The 15,713-nt window shown below is 38.6% G+C and overlaps 1 protein-coding gene across 3 annotated transcripts in view; it reads left to right on the top strand.

Moving 5' to 3' along the window:
• Positions 1-15,713, top strand: part of LOC150086484 (uncharacterized) — an 88,493-nt gene that overhangs the window by 34,528 nt on the left and 38,252 nt on the right. For all 3 annotated transcript variants that reach the window (XM_090371425.1, XM_090371426.1, XM_090371427.1), the window contains one exon: positions 8,318-8,392. In XM_090371425.1, coding sequence (XP_090227551.1) covers positions 8,318-8,392 — 75 coding nt within the window. The remainder of the gene's footprint in view (positions 1-8,317; positions 8,393-15,713) is intronic.

The following is a 15,713-nucleotide window of genomic DNA, read 5'->3' as shown; positions in this document are numbered from 1 at the left end:
AAAAAAAGTTCAATTAAAGTTCATTAATGTGTCCTCTACCTCTGTTTAGTAAACAAGGGAAACTGTAGACCAGTCGTTGAGAGACAACAATTCAAAGAAATATCTTTTCTTAAGCATTTAAGTTATGATAAGTTATTTAAGTTTATATTCCATTATATAAAGTTTTAAGGACTGCATATGTTTTTGGGATGTGTTGAGAAGGTTTTAGTAGAGATTTTAAGTATGCCCAGCACATCATGATTTACAATTTTGTTGCTAGCATACTCTTCCATTTTCCTTTCCTCTGTAACTTAAATATTTTAGCTTATATCATTTTAACTGATCTACATGTCTCCTAGAGCATTACTAATTAGTTTTTTGTGGATTGAATTGCAGCCATCTTGTGAAAATGATTTTTAAAGTTTTACCTTTCTGATGTAAAGGAGTGTTGAATCTTGCCAATCTTGTGAGATCCAACATTCCTTTAAAATCAAAATTCCTTCAAAATCTTGAAATCCAAAATTCTCTCAATCTTTAAAACTGAAGAAAAATTTAATTGCCAGAATGACAAAGTTTGTGTTTATAGCTGCATGCAGGTTTGGTCCTACATAAGTGATAGTTTTATAGGGCAAACCATGAAAATGCTAGACTTGTTGTTGTTGTTTGGTTTTTAGGAGCATTAGCAACTAAGGCCATATTGGTCCGAGGATATGCGGTGGTCATTCCCTGACCTTTCCGCATCCTCCATATTTGGTGGTCACGGGCTCGACCCCCGGTCTAATCAAGAAGTGTGTGCTACGCACTTCTGCTCCTGCCCACCTGGCGCTAGACTTGTGGTTCCGTGAATATAAAATTAAAACTTCAGATAAAGTTTATCTTGTAGGCATTTTAAAGAAGTTGCAAAGCTACTCAACAAAATAGAGTTCTGTAGAGGCCATCAGACTTCAGTAGCCAGATTTCGTAATATTTTCAAAATGTCCTTGTAGGATCTCTAACCCGAATTCAGAGGACTACATTTTTATTATTATTATTTTTTTTATTTATTGGTGTGCATGCAGCTCCAGCCAAACCATGGCAAAAACTGCATTTAATGTGTGTAGTTATCATACAGATAAAGGCCAATCAGTGTAGTGGCTTATTTGTATCGTAGTGTAGTGCTGGGTTAAGTTGTTCGTGTTGAATGGCTGGTGTCTTACCCTAGCCTGCTGCAAGTTAGTTACCATCCCTGGCATGTGGAGCCAGGCCAGAGATTTACCATTTATCACTGAAACCAATGTACACGTCAACCCAGCATACTGATCAAAAACACTATAGCAGCATGATATATGCAGAGTTAAAGAAGAGAAGAGAAAGACCAGTACAAAGCAAGACAGTAAAGAAAACTGAGGGAAGATAAGGGGAGGAATGTGAAACAGAAAATGAAGTACTTATCTGCACCGTCTTACTCAACTCAAGAAGTTCAAGCTTCAAAAAGATCTGCACTTTCTGTATTGCCCATGACAAATCATAGAGCCTTCTGAAATGATGGACAAAGGTGGTTTTGTACAGAATGATTTGCACTTTGATTTTCAGACAAACAGTTCACACAAGTTAGCTTTAGAATTAGTAGAGGTATATGATGCAAGAAAGCAAGCTTATGCAGCATCAGCCAAAAAAAGAAAAAAACTCTCCCATTTCACACCTCCGTTCATTCCAAGTACCTGTCCAGCTCAGCCTTAAATTTATTTAGGCTGTCAACTTCCACAACAAAGGATGGAAGTCTGTTCCCCAATCAACCACCCACTGGCTAAAGGCAAACTTCTGCACATCTATCCTACATCTGTCTTTCCTCAATTTGAATTTATGCCCTCTCAAATGATTATTCTGAGCCAGAGGAAGAGTTCCATCAGCATTGAGCATGCTCAAGCCATTCAAGGCTTTATACACCTCAATCAGATCACCTCGCAGGTGACTAGTCTCCAGACACTGTGTAGGTGCCTCCGTAGCCAGGTGAGCAGGAGCAGCAGTGCATAGCACACGCTTCTTGATTAGACCGGGATTTGAGCCCGTCACCACTAAATACGGAGGATGCAGAAAGGTCAGGGAATGACCACTGCATATCCCGGAGCAATATGGCCAAATAACAAACATCCAGACACTGTAATTTGCAAAATTTAAGTCTTTCTTCATAAGAGCAACCCTTTGTTCCATTCACTAATCTTGTTGCCCTTCTCTGTACTCGTTCCAAGAGCTCTACATCCTTCTTAAAATGAAGCCTCCAGACCTGTATACAGTACTCAAGGTGTGGCCTGACCATTGCCTTGTATAAGGGGATAATCACCTCCTTATCCCTGATAGAAAAATTCCTGTATATCATTGACATGACGCCATGAGCTACTCTTGCAGCCTGTCTGCACTGCTCAGAGAACTACATATCTGCCTGCACAATTACCCCCAGGCCCTTTTCATTCTCTACCACTGTCAGTGTAGTACCACAGAGTTGATACATTGCTCTGGGGTTGCTGTTTTCCATATGTAGTACTTTACATTTGTCAATGTTAAACTTCATTTGCCACCTTTCAGCCCATCTGTTCAACTTTTCTAGATCCTGTTTCAGCAGTGTACTGTCATTAGTGTCCTTAACAACCTTGCCAACATTCGTATCGTCTGCAAACTTGGACATTAAACTTGATATACCATCATCAATATCATTTATAAATACAGAAAACAACAATGGACCCAATACTAAACACTGAGGGACTCCACTAATAACATTAGTCCACGACGAGCAGTGTACATTGATTACCACTCTGTCTTCACCCACTCAACCATCCCTTTATCCATAGCAGCAAATTGCCTCCAATTTGTGCAGCAGTCTTCCATGTTCAACAGTATGAAAAGCCTTTCTAAGATCCAAATATATGATATCAAAGTTATTTCCTGCATCCAGTTCCTTTGTTACCACATCATAGTATCCAATCAAATTGGTCAGGCAAGACTTTCCCTTAACAAAACCATGCTGTGTCTGAGCTATAACTGAAGTCTTGTCTAGATGATTATGCAGTGCTTCTTTAACCAGTGCCTCCATTAATTTTCCTGAAACAGAAGTTAAACTAACAGGTCTATAATTACTTGTGTTGCCCTTTGTTCCTCCTTTGTGAATTGGGGCCACATTTGCACATCTCCAGTTCATGAGTACCTACCCTTAGTCCAAAGAAGCTCTCATAATTATGGCTAAGGGTTTGCTTACTTCCATTGCTGCCTCCTTTAATATAACTGGATAGATCCCATCCACTCCGGGTGCCCTTTTTATGTTTATCTTCAACAATTTCTCCTCCACTTTCCTCTCAGTTATTACAAAATCATCCAGCTCACTGCCAGAGTTTAACTCACCTCTGGCATTCCCCTTTCTGAATAACCCCTCATGGGTGAATGTAGATGCAAAATACTCATTTAGTTTGTTAGCCACATGAGCTGGAGCATCAACAGTTGAACCATCAATATCCAGTGGACCAATCTGATTCATCCCTTTCTTTCTAGAGTTTATATAGGTAAAGAACTCTTTGTTGTTTTTCTTTGCATCCTTTGCCAAGGATTTCTCATAATCTGCCTTTGCCTGCCTAATCTCCTTTGTGACTTGGTTGCAGACCAGCTTATATCTATCATAGGCTTCCATGTCACCCATTAATTTATATGTATCCCATGCATTTTTCTTCTCTGTCACATGTCTCATTAGTTCATCTGTCATCCATTTAGACCTAAACCTTGAACAATATTTCTTAGTTGGTATGAAAAGCCTAGTAGCTTCCAAGATAAATTCTTTGAATGCTTCCCATTTTGAATTTGCTGTTGGTAACATCATCAGTTGGTCCCACCGTACAGAATTTAAATACTGTCTCAGACCACCGTAGTCACCTCTACGAAAGCAAAAATGCTTCCCTTTACCTCTGATGGTAATTACCTCTTTGAGTAAATCCCACTTCAGCACACTGTGATCACTGCCACCTAGTTGATCCGTTATCTGCAGATTCTTAATCCATGAAGAATCACTATGATAATTAGATCAAGAGTATTACTCCCTCTAGTTGCCTCCCGAACATGCTGATGTAGAAAACAATCATCCAATAAATCCACAAAAGCCTTGCTAGTGTGTGAGTGACCAACCCACAAATTCCAGTCAGTATCTGGGAAATTAAAATCCCCCATTATAAGACTTTCTGATTTACTGGCCCACTCTATTTAGGTCTATGACTACTCTCAATTTTGATCTCCCAGTGCTTATGTCACACCAAACTGACTCGACACTGCACTGTCCAGCGATGTCGACTGGCTTCACTTCCTTGGATTTTATGTGTTTCTTAACTAATAGTATAACCCCTCCTCCCTTCCTATCTTGTCTATCCTTCCTGTACACATTGTACTCCCCAAATTTCAGTTCTGCATTCTTTATATCTGTGTGTCACCACGTCTCTGATATCCAACAATATTTTCCTTTGATGTTCTGAGCAGTACCTCAAATTCATCAAATTTATTTACCAAACTCCTAGCATTGGTGTACATGAAAGTATACCTGCACCTGTTCTTATTCTTAGCTACCCTAACACAACCCATGTGTTTACTTGTACCGCAATGACTCCCAGCAGTCTCTGAAATACCCTGCATCTTGTTTTCCAGGCTGCTGCTCATTCCAATAGAAGCAATGCAAGAATCACTTTCACCTCTGCCAGTGGCTTCTATTAATCTATTAGTCCTTATATCCCCCCAAGCTAGCAATTTTCCGACCCACCTAACACTGCCTCGATAGCATCAGCAAATATTCTTGCACTCTTTCTATTTAAGTGTATCCCATCCCTGTTAACAAGTACAGACCAGACTGAAAAAAATTCTACCCCTTGAGCCTTGCACAATCTTTCCAGGTCCGAATTGGTCGACAAGGCTCTCATCATATACTCCCTCCTATTGTGTCTGGGCAGAATTGCAGACACTTTCAAATTCAACCCTAATTCACGGCTTTTTTTCAACAGTGACCTGTACTTACTAAGTAATTCTGCCGGTCTCCTACTCTTAATATCATTAGTACCAACGTGTACAACAATATCACCCTTTGTGCCCTTAAAAGATGATATCTGCTCTACAACGTCATCAAACTTTGCCCCTGGCTGGTGGATTGTGCTTATTTAAACAATCAATGTAAGAATGGTCACTGTGTGCACAGTCTGAACATGTTTCCTTTTGCAAATTACAGCAACCTGCAGTATGGCTGTACTTTAAGCACCAATGACACATCGTTGTCAGGTAATACCTCTTAAAACACTGTACCCAATAAAAATCCTGTTAGAACATTCAAGAAATTCCCCACACTCAGTGACTAACTGCTAAGATCAAATTCTTTTTTTCACCTGACCTATTAACTCTAAAAAATGACACCACATGCTCTTTAAAAAAATTCATCTTTCCAAATATTATATTCTGACGAATTCCATTCATATACTTCATTTAATTATCCTTTCTCCTACATGTCTTTTATTACATTAAATATGTTATTTGCAGCGTCGTTCATAATGCTCTGGTCATTGTTATTCCCAGGTCCTCTTCTAGTTGCACATTATTTTCAACCTTACTAACATCCTTCAGCATATCTAATACCATAATCACTTTTCCTCCAACACAATCATTTATCCTCTTCACCTTCAAAGAACTGGAGGCCTGGCTACAATCCTCTGTTACAATTTTTCAGATATCCTCACTCCATTGCAACAACAGTATCTTGTGTTTGCATAGAAAGAGTACTTCCTTGCTGAAAGTCTACACATATACAACCACATTTTGTGCTTATCCTTTTTGCTTTGCAACATTCCTAAAGGTGTGTTTTTAATCTTTCTATCCTGTTAATTTTGTAATGAATTGTCATCTACAAGACTTTGTCGGTCCAAAGGAGTCTCACTAGTGAGAGGTGTATTCAAGTCCATTACCTCCATTGTTTTGCAGAATCTGCTGAATACCCAATAATGGCTGCCTAATCACCTCTTGCTTATATTCCAGTTCCCATTGTGAATGCTCCAAGTGCACCATCTTAGAATCAAACATACATTTATCATTACCCCTCTTATCTTCTTCATACACCAAAGAGAAACTCTTTGGTGTATGAAGGGCTAGATAACTTACTTGTGCAAAACAAATCTTTATTAGTCTCAACTGAATTGCAATGTATTATTCCTCCCTTCTCCACTCTGTCCATTTTCCATGAAAAAGCCACCCAAGCTTTTACATTCCTTATCCTCAGATCGATTATAACTCTGTGTTACTGCACTTTTCCCCCTTCATCTTCACCCTGTTCCAATACTCCACTTCCTCTCTCCAATGAACTTAAATCAGCTGACAAATTTGTACTATCATTATCTCCTTTCATTTTACCAAAGTCAGCAGATGTACCTCATTATCTCGTCACTCTCAAATGAGTTACCACCCTGTTGAGAACATCTGATACGCAAAGCCCATCAGTAATTTCCACCTGTCTCTAATCCCAAGGAACATACGATTCTCCCCATCCAGTCTCACTGAATTCAAATTACTCATTACGTTCCTATGGATCCATGGCAGTACCTCACCTAACTGTACAACCTTAAAATTGAAGATATCATGTAGGTTATTACCCACCATTCTATTACTTGTTTGTACCATCCTCTTGTCAAGTAAAGCTATGTAGCTTACACACAGAGTGGAATGACTTCAGTGCAGTTATTGCATTTACTCCAAAACTCTGGATCCCACCAGACCTTGGCAGGTACAGTGCATTATTCTCTCATTTATTGGGGGGAGGTTTACTTCTCCCTTAGAAGAATCTCCCGTTGCACCACCAATAAGCTTAGAAATTTCATCCATACCACACGACTCCCCACGCTTCATTATCTTCCACAATGTAACTGTGAATTGAAGTCCCTGAATTCCTTTCTGAACAATCTGTTTCAATCCTACCTGTATTTTTCAAGTCTGTACAAGTCTTAGAACCACTCATTTTCCCTGGATTGGTCATAGGTTGCTTTCTCCCTCTCAGCCTGCACCTTTTTAATTTAGAAATACATGGATCCTCACCTGTATTTTTATCCCCCATACTTAACATATTTCACAGTGATTTGTTTCATTAGAAGTACATGGATCTTCACCTGTATTTTTATGGAACAGCAGTGCGCATCACATGCTTCTTGATTAGACTGGGGTTCGAGCCCGTGACCACCAAATACGGAGGATGCGGAAAGGTCGGGGAATGACCACCACATATCCCCGGAGCAATATGGCCCTAGTTGCTAATGCTCCTAAAAACCAAATAACAACTACAACGGTCTTCCCCTCTGGTGGTGCCGTCTTTCAGCAGGATAATGTGCCATGCCATACCGCCCAGGTTGTTCAAAACTGGTTCACAGAACATGAGGAAGACTTCCAGGTATTGCTCTGGCCTCCAAATTCCCTTGACATTAAATCCATCGAGCATCTGTGGTTTGTGTTGGAACAGCAACTCCAATCTGCTGCGTCTCAACCACAGACCTTCTTCTCTTGTTATAACCCAGGGTGGGTCTTAGCCTTCTCAACGATGTTCCACCAGTAAGCCCTCCCAGAAGTCAAACTTCTCCAACTTCTTATTCTCATGGTCTTTAAGTCCTCTTCGTCATCCATCCATTTTTTACGTGGTCTTCATCTTGCCCTCCTACCGATAGATTTCCATTCCATTATCCTTGCCTGGTTGGGACATGTTATGAGAATGGATGACAGCAGAACAACTAAGAGGATAATAATGTCTGCACCCTGAATAAGATTGTCAACATGGACCTTACAGAAGTTAAAGGATCTGCTGGTTACATGTTGGTACCAGATACTACAGGACACATTTAGAAATTTTGTAGTGTCCATGCCTCACTAGGTACGAGCTATTTTGTCTTCACGTGGAGGACCAACATCATATTAGGTAGGTGGTCATAATGTTTTGGCTCATTGGTGTATTATTGTGTGTTATTTATTGAATTAGTCATCAGCTATTATTGCTTAAATGCAGTAATTACAAGTAATTCCTTTGAATTCTTTGTGTGAATAGTGTAGAATTGGATCTAATTAATGTTAATTAGATGTTAATAAAAAATATATGCTAAAAATATGCATGTAATTAGGTGTTAATAAAAAATATTACATGCTACTTCACATTATATAATGTGAACTTCCTTGTTATACTAGATGATAGCATATTATCCATTTTTCTGCCTGTTAATTTAGTAGTCTTTCGTGGTAAAAGCCATGGAAGACTGCTAACTTAATGGATAGCCAAACTGAAATAATCTGTTAATTTTTTCCCCTTGCTTTGTTTTTTTAGCTGCTGCTTTCCGTGCAGGGAAATTGCCATCATTTGGACAGAATGGAATGACTGGTCCCTTTGCTTGTATTCCAGGTATGTGATTACAAACTTTAATGAAATATTATATCACTAAACTTTCTTTGATAGTACATTATTGCAGCTGTATTTATTAATTATTGCTGTATACCATTAATTCTGATATTCTTTTGTTTCAAATTTGTAATGAAATTGATATTTGCATAATGAAGTAGTGAGAGTGTTAAATCAAATGAATGTAAATTCATCTGATTTAACACTTAAAAACCTTTGCTGGAGGCCGACTCAATCCCATGGTTTGAGGTCAACGGAAAAGCCAGAAGTGAAAATGTTAGAGTAAGAACGAATTTCACTACTTGGGTGAAGAATTTTTGCGTTAACAGTAGTCTATTCCAAAAAAAGTGGGAGAGAATTTTGTTGCCATTGTGATCATTGTATCAGTATAAACATCATATGAAGACACTTCTTTGTGCAGATCCATAGGTGTATAATTAATATACCTTAATACTTCATTTTTATTAAGTATTTTTATGAAGCCTGTAAGTTGTAAATTTTATTAATGTAATATGGAATACAATTTAATAGCATGATATGTACATATTTCTGTAGTAACTGAGAATAATGAAGTGTTATTACTGCACTTGCATATCTCTCATAATTACAGTGTTTAATATAGTGCCCTTATTTTTTAATTTAAATTTAAATAAAATCATGCCTCAGACTATACCAATATGGAGAACCCAGAACAGTGAGAATGTTTTGGCTTGGAGAATTGCTAGGGTCAGTTCACTTATAAATCAAGGTCTAATTGTTGTTTGTACTGCTTTTGGTAGGTTGGCAGAGCTAACTGTAGCAGACCACAGGAGATTACTTTTTGTGCTTTATAAACAGAGTGTGAAGAGATTAAGCAAAAATTTTTGATGGAAAATTCATTTTGAGGAAAAGCTCTCAAAATTTGAGAGCTTGAGCAAAAAGGTTGATGGCTCACAAGAATTAGATCAGGGAACCAATCATGCATTCAACTCCCCACCTCAATGCTGGAGTCTACATTAGCATATCAGGCAGCACAGCGAGATATACAAAAGCAGAAAGAGCTGGCCCCCCAAAAAATTAGCCATTGTTGGTGGTTCTCTTACTGAAACAAGGAATATGCTATGCAAAAATCAGAATGTCTGCCAGGGGCAAAAGTTCATGAAGTAGAAGTTACCTTTTAAGGGTGCAAAGGTTATTTTGCTGTACAAATTGGTAATAATGATATTAAGAACAGATGATCCGAGAATTTACTTAATGGGTATAAAATGTTGAAAAAGTCACGAGTTTGAGATAAATTTGAAATCTGGAATTTTGCTAGATATGATAAAAAGGAGTACATGATAAGAGCCTTGTCAGTCTGTTTAGTTCTGGAGATATTGTGTAAATCTCATGGGATAGAATTTTTCTCAGTGTGGCCTGTACATATTAATAGAGGGACTGTTTTTATAGAGATGGGATACACTTAAATAGAAGAGGTACAAGAATATTTATTGATGCTGTCCGGGCAGGCAGCATTAGATGTGTTGGGTCAGTTGTAATAGTTATGATTCAGTGGGAGGCACAGCCAGAGGCAAAATTGGTTCTTGTAGTGCTTATGTTGGGACATTCATCAGCTGGAATGCAAGGTGTGGGGTGGAGATTGCAATGCCAGTTGTTGGGTTCCTCATGGGTCAAGAAACTACATGGACTGTGTTAGGTTTACTAAGAGGAAAGCTGCACACACATATATACTTGCCTGTACACTAATGCTGGGAACATAGTAAATAAAACTTAGCAAATTTGAATTATTGATTAAGTCATCAAATGGCATTATAGGGATATAATAAACATGATGTAGCTCAGATATAGGGATACAAAATATGAATACAAGATACAGTCTGTCCTCGTATAGCACGATAGTTGCGTTCCTAGAAACCCTCGTGCAATGCAAAATCGTGCAATATAAACAACAGCCCCTATGGGAAAAGTAGGGTTAGGTGCCGACCACCCAAGATTGAACACACATTTGGAACCAAAACATTACCAAACACAATAAATAATCGGGTAATTTTAATCGTTATAAAATACTTACGTATTTTTTAACGATTAAAATACGTAATAAAAAATAATAAAATTTTTATTATAATATAATAAATAATAAAAAATTTATTTTTTTATTATATTATAATAAAGAATTTTTAGTATTAATACTAAAAAAGTATTTTTTACTGATAAAATACGTATTTTATTCGTAAAAAATTTATTATATTAAATAAAATAGTCGTAATAAAATACTTACGTATTTTATAATACGTAAGTATAAATTATAATACGTAAGTCGTAATAAAATATTGCTAATGCTTTTGCTTCTATCGTAAGCAGACTTGCTTTTTGTTTAATTTTCTATCAAAAGAGATGACAGCCGTTCCATCTCTTCCAATTCTTTGTGTCTTAATCTAATGGATTTTAATTACACTTTGAGTTGTTCCCACTATGAAAGTTGTTTTTATTTTCTCCGCATTCTTTGTAATTCTCGGCGTTGCCTCAATTAGGTCTGTAGCACGTGCAATATCACATGGTCTTTCATTTCGCTCAAAGCGTTTCACAATTTCATATTTTTTCTCTATTGACAGAAGCGGACTGGCCATAAGCCTTACGGGCACCTCCGTAGCCAGGTGGGAAGGAGCAGCAGTGCGTAGCACACGCTCCTTGATTAGACCGGGGTTCGAGCCCGTCACCACCAAATACGGAGGATGCGGAAAGGTCAGGGAATGATCACCGCATATCCCGGAGCAATATGGCCCTAGTTGCTAATGCTCCTAAAAACCAAACAACAACAACATAAGCCTTACGGGGGAAACCACGGTGGGCCGGAGGCCGGTGTGATTTTGGCCGTAAACCATAGTATGAGGCCACTACAAATTTTCCCGGGTAAGAATTTTTGATCCAGTCCGCCTCTGTTTATCGATATTGCTTCTTTTTTTTTTTTTTCTCTCTGAATCTGCAGTGTCTTAGCCAGGAATGCTTCCTTTTCACACCTTTTAAGTATTTTACTAATTTTTAGGGAATAAAGCACAATTACAAACGAGGTGGCACGCTTGATACACAGAAACAAAGCTGCGCGCGTGTAGCAACTGAATAAACAACACCGTAAAGGCCGAGGTACACTATTAACACCTCACATTTTACTAAAGCACATTTCTGGGGGTTACTACCATAAAACAATAAAAACAATTTCCAGTTGCGTTTCTGCTAGTGGAATCTGTTATAAACTGGTAGTAAACTCCATCTAATTGCATTTGCGATAATACCGATAGCTGGAATTGTGTGGGTTTTTACGTTATTGTGGTGAAATGTGTTTCCCCTTCACTGATATAAAACACATAAATACATTTTCAGAATCTTCTTTGTTCCTATCGTGTTGCGTTCAGTTGGGGTGATTCCGCATTCGACTGCCATTTCTTGTAAACACAAAGGCGAATCGTGTATAAGCGAATTCGGTTCGTGTTATATAAGATAACGTTCCCCTATTTATAAATCGTGTATGATCGAATTCGTGTAATGCAAACACGTGTTATACGAGGACCGACTGTATACAAGTATTTATGTAAGTTACATGCGGGAACCAGGGTGTCCCCTATACTCCGCGAGTTGTAAGGCAAAGCGCCAAAAGCCGGCAGGAAAAAAAAAAAAAAAAAAAAAAAAAAAAAAAAGAGAAGAAAGAAGGGGATAGATAATTTAAAAGTTTGTAAACTAGTGCAGTGTAATATGTTGTTCGCGTTGTATGTATTGCCGGCACCTGGCATTTAGCAGCAGGGGGCCAAGAAAAGAGTTATCTTAACCCGCCGCTCCCGTCCCTAACCACGAGGAGGTAGCCAGGAACTACTATCAATAGAAGGTAAGGGGAATTTGAATGAAATTCCCAAAGACTACAGTGGAAAGAAGGATATACAGTAAAAAGAATATTAGCAACAAAGCAATAAATTTGGATTATTTACAAGGACAAAGCACTGTTACGCGAAAAACAGCTAATGCCTATGGTAGATGGGAGAGCAGACAAACTGGACTCCCACCCACCACACGGCAGAAGCAAGAAACATCAATCAAGAGAAGAGAAAGCGGTAAGGTAATTATACTACAAGGCTAGGTAATAAAGACAAGCTCTACAACAAAATATAGCTCCCCGAGCAAAGTCTGCTGCAAATTCGCAATAGAAAACACGTCAATGTTGGCAGGGCCCCCACCACCAAAATAATACTAAGAAAGACAAAAACAACAAAGCCCATGACATGTGGGAAGTCGACACTTGCAACCCCCACACATCATAAGCCAAGGAAAATTTACACCAAATAAATATACCAACAAAAAACAAGGTAATCCTAGCAATACGTTAAACAAAAGAAAGTTACACCAAATATATATACTGGTGAGACTAGATAAGCCGAGGTATTACATTTACAGTAAGAGTAAGCATAACATAGGTATACCCAAACAACACGTCCTGAAATATTTCAGACGAAGAGCAATAACAAGCAAGTATCTCAAAGAACATAAGTGATAACATTACAGTAGAGTAAATTCTCATTAAATTTAAATGAAGAACCTATAAGTACAATTATATCTAATCAATAAGTGCTCCTAGCACCGTAAGAGGTCAGCAAAGAGCTTAACCAAACAATAAGATATCATACACTTCTAAAATTCTAAAGAAATACTTAAATAGGGATTAAGTGTGAACATATATACAAGTGTAGAAGAACGCTATGCGTAGGCAGTCCTAGACCGCACAGCGTCAAGAGCTAACTGATAAACAGGACAACTTGTGTCCTTAAAGGAGTGATCGTGAGTCCAGTTCCGAAATTTACAATTGGAACAGGAACGTGGAGAATTCAGGAGATTGCAGGAGGAAATCTGATGTCCCGCAGAGCCACAGTGGCCGCATCTGGGTAATTTTTGCCTACAAAAGCGAGCTGAGTGTCCATATTGAAGACAGTTAGTACAACGAGTAGTGATAACGAAGTCCTTTACGGTATGCGCACACCATTCGATAAAAATGCGATTGCGCATACCCATGAAAAGACGACGCAAACGAGGAGAAGTTTCAAAAACCCAATGCAAATTCTTCGGGTTCTTTGCCTTGATTGAAAATCTGTACGTGAATTCCTGTGTAAAGTCTTCAAAAGAAAGAAAGTCAGAATTAAAATTCCTCCCGTAGATATCAGCAAGAAGCACGGAATTATCCGTGTTCCGAGGAATATCGTAGAGGATCATGGTCGGATTTAACTTTTTGGGAATATCACATTTAAGAGAAAGTTCCTGTAATATGGAACAGTGTCTGATGGAGTCGCGGTCATGGGCAGAAGCAGTCTCGATGACAAGCCCAACTTCTCGGGTAGGCCGAATGGAAATGAACCTAACATGACCGGAGACACTCTTTAATTTATCTTTGACAGCGGAACAAATAGCAGCACTAGATGTTAAGGTGCAGTTGACGTCCGGTTTCACTAAAAGGATAAACTTTTCAGCTAGGAGAGGAGGAACAGTAGAAGGCAACAATGAAGAAGGCTGGAGCACTTGGGGAATCACGGGTGGAACGGGGTCAGGAAGCTGATCCGCTGTAACACTTACTTCTGATAATTTCGCTAAAAATGTGTCTTGTGTCTGTTGAAGAACTTTGAGCTGAGAATCTTGAGATTCGATAGAAGCAGTTACTTTCTCAAACCTATTAATAAGTTCTTCCTGTGGCAGGGGAAGTACGGGATCAGGAAGCTGATTTATTTTAACAAGAACATCTGTTAGTTGTTCGGAGAAATCATTTAGTTTTAGTTGAATGGCTCTAAGCTGGGTATCCTGAGAATCGATAGAAGCAGAAACATTTTCAAATCTATCAAGAAACTCTGCCTGAATACGGGTTTTTGTTGACAGTTCTTCCAAAAGAAGATCCTTAGACTGAAGCAAGTCAGATAAGTACTGATTTTTCTGTGAAAGTTCCCCCGAGGAAGCCAGAGAAGCCTCCAGGGAAGAAATAGTGCGCTCCAAACAAGAAATTTGTTCGTTCCGTTGCTGAATTACTAAGTCACGGTCCGCAAGTTCCGAAGAAACCTGGTCCAACCTTAAAGACACCTCCGCCAAAGACCGAGTAGAAGATTCCAAACGTTTAATTTCTTCATCCTTTTGAACTAGATCCTGCTCTCTAAGAGCTAAGTCTGCAGTAATTAGAGGAATTTGAACTATAGCAGTATCCATATACTGCTTTAAAGTGTCATAACTAACTTCAACCTTTTTGAGACCGTTCCGTAGAAGATCAACGTGCCTAGAAGCATGGTTATAATGGGTATTCAAAGTGAGAAACAAAGTCTCAACACGTTCGAACACCTGCGTAACCATGAGCACATCCTCCCGGGACAAACGACGTCTAGATTCAAGATACTCACAAGAATCTCTACACGTTTTAAATTCATCAAACAACTTAACCAATCTGGGGAAGTCACTAGGCTTCCCGTGGCACTGATCACAAGAAGATTCCTGAACAACAATAGAGTCAGGAGTCACAAAAGGGGGGACAGAACCCCTCGAGAGAGCTTGAAACAGTTCTGAAGGAGATAAGATGTCAAGTGAAGCAGAATAGTCAGCCATATTGAAAAGCCAAAGCGAAAAACAAAAACTGAAAATTTTTAAAAGTCTCCACCAGAGGGCGCCACCTGTGCCACCAGAAAGAGAAAGAGATGAATAGCCTAGAAATCAAATTTGGAAGAAATCGGACCAATAGAAAAGAAGTTATAAGAGTTTGAAATACCTGTGAAAATATAGCAAATTTACCTGGATGAAAACCTGGTTTTTTAGAAAACCCTCTAACGCAAAAACTATTGGGAGAAATGAGCTGAAATTTTGATATGGTAAAGAAAAGTATGTCTAGTTTAATGGGCAGACCCTTGCCAAAAGTTTCGGTGCAATTAAAAGAAGTTATAAGCGAACTTAGAAACTTACCACCAGGGGGAGCTGAAAACCCCTTGGCAGGAAAGAGGAAGAAAAAATAAGACCAAAGAACCTAAGATCAGAACTCTAGGACCCATACAAGCTGAGTAATTTAGAAAAGAAATTTGTAGCCCAAAGTAGCCCAAAAACCACTATGAGCACCCCCAAAGAAAACCAATAACCTAAATATAGTATATACAAGCCAAAAACAAACACCCAAGCAAGATATAAATAAGAAATACCTCAGAGTAACAAATTATACAAAGAGGGTTCCCAATACTTTTGTAGAGAGATACATATTTATGACAACATGGCCGAAAAGCAGGAAAGACGTCATGGTAATTAAATCTTATAACGCTAGAACAAAATGTCAGCCTCTACTAGAGGCAGC

The sequence above is a fragment of the Mastigoproctus giganteus genome, chromosome 4, assembly GCF_048544385.1.
Source record: "Mastigoproctus giganteus isolate SK-2022 chromosome 4, ASM4854438v1, whole genome shotgun sequence".
NCBI classification, from domain to species: domain Eukaryota; kingdom Metazoa; phylum Arthropoda; class Arachnida; order Uropygi; family Thelyphonidae; genus Mastigoproctus; species Mastigoproctus giganteus.
The sequence above is the reverse complement of the archived record's forward strand: the minus strand, read 5'-3'. Positions and strand labels throughout refer to the sequence as shown.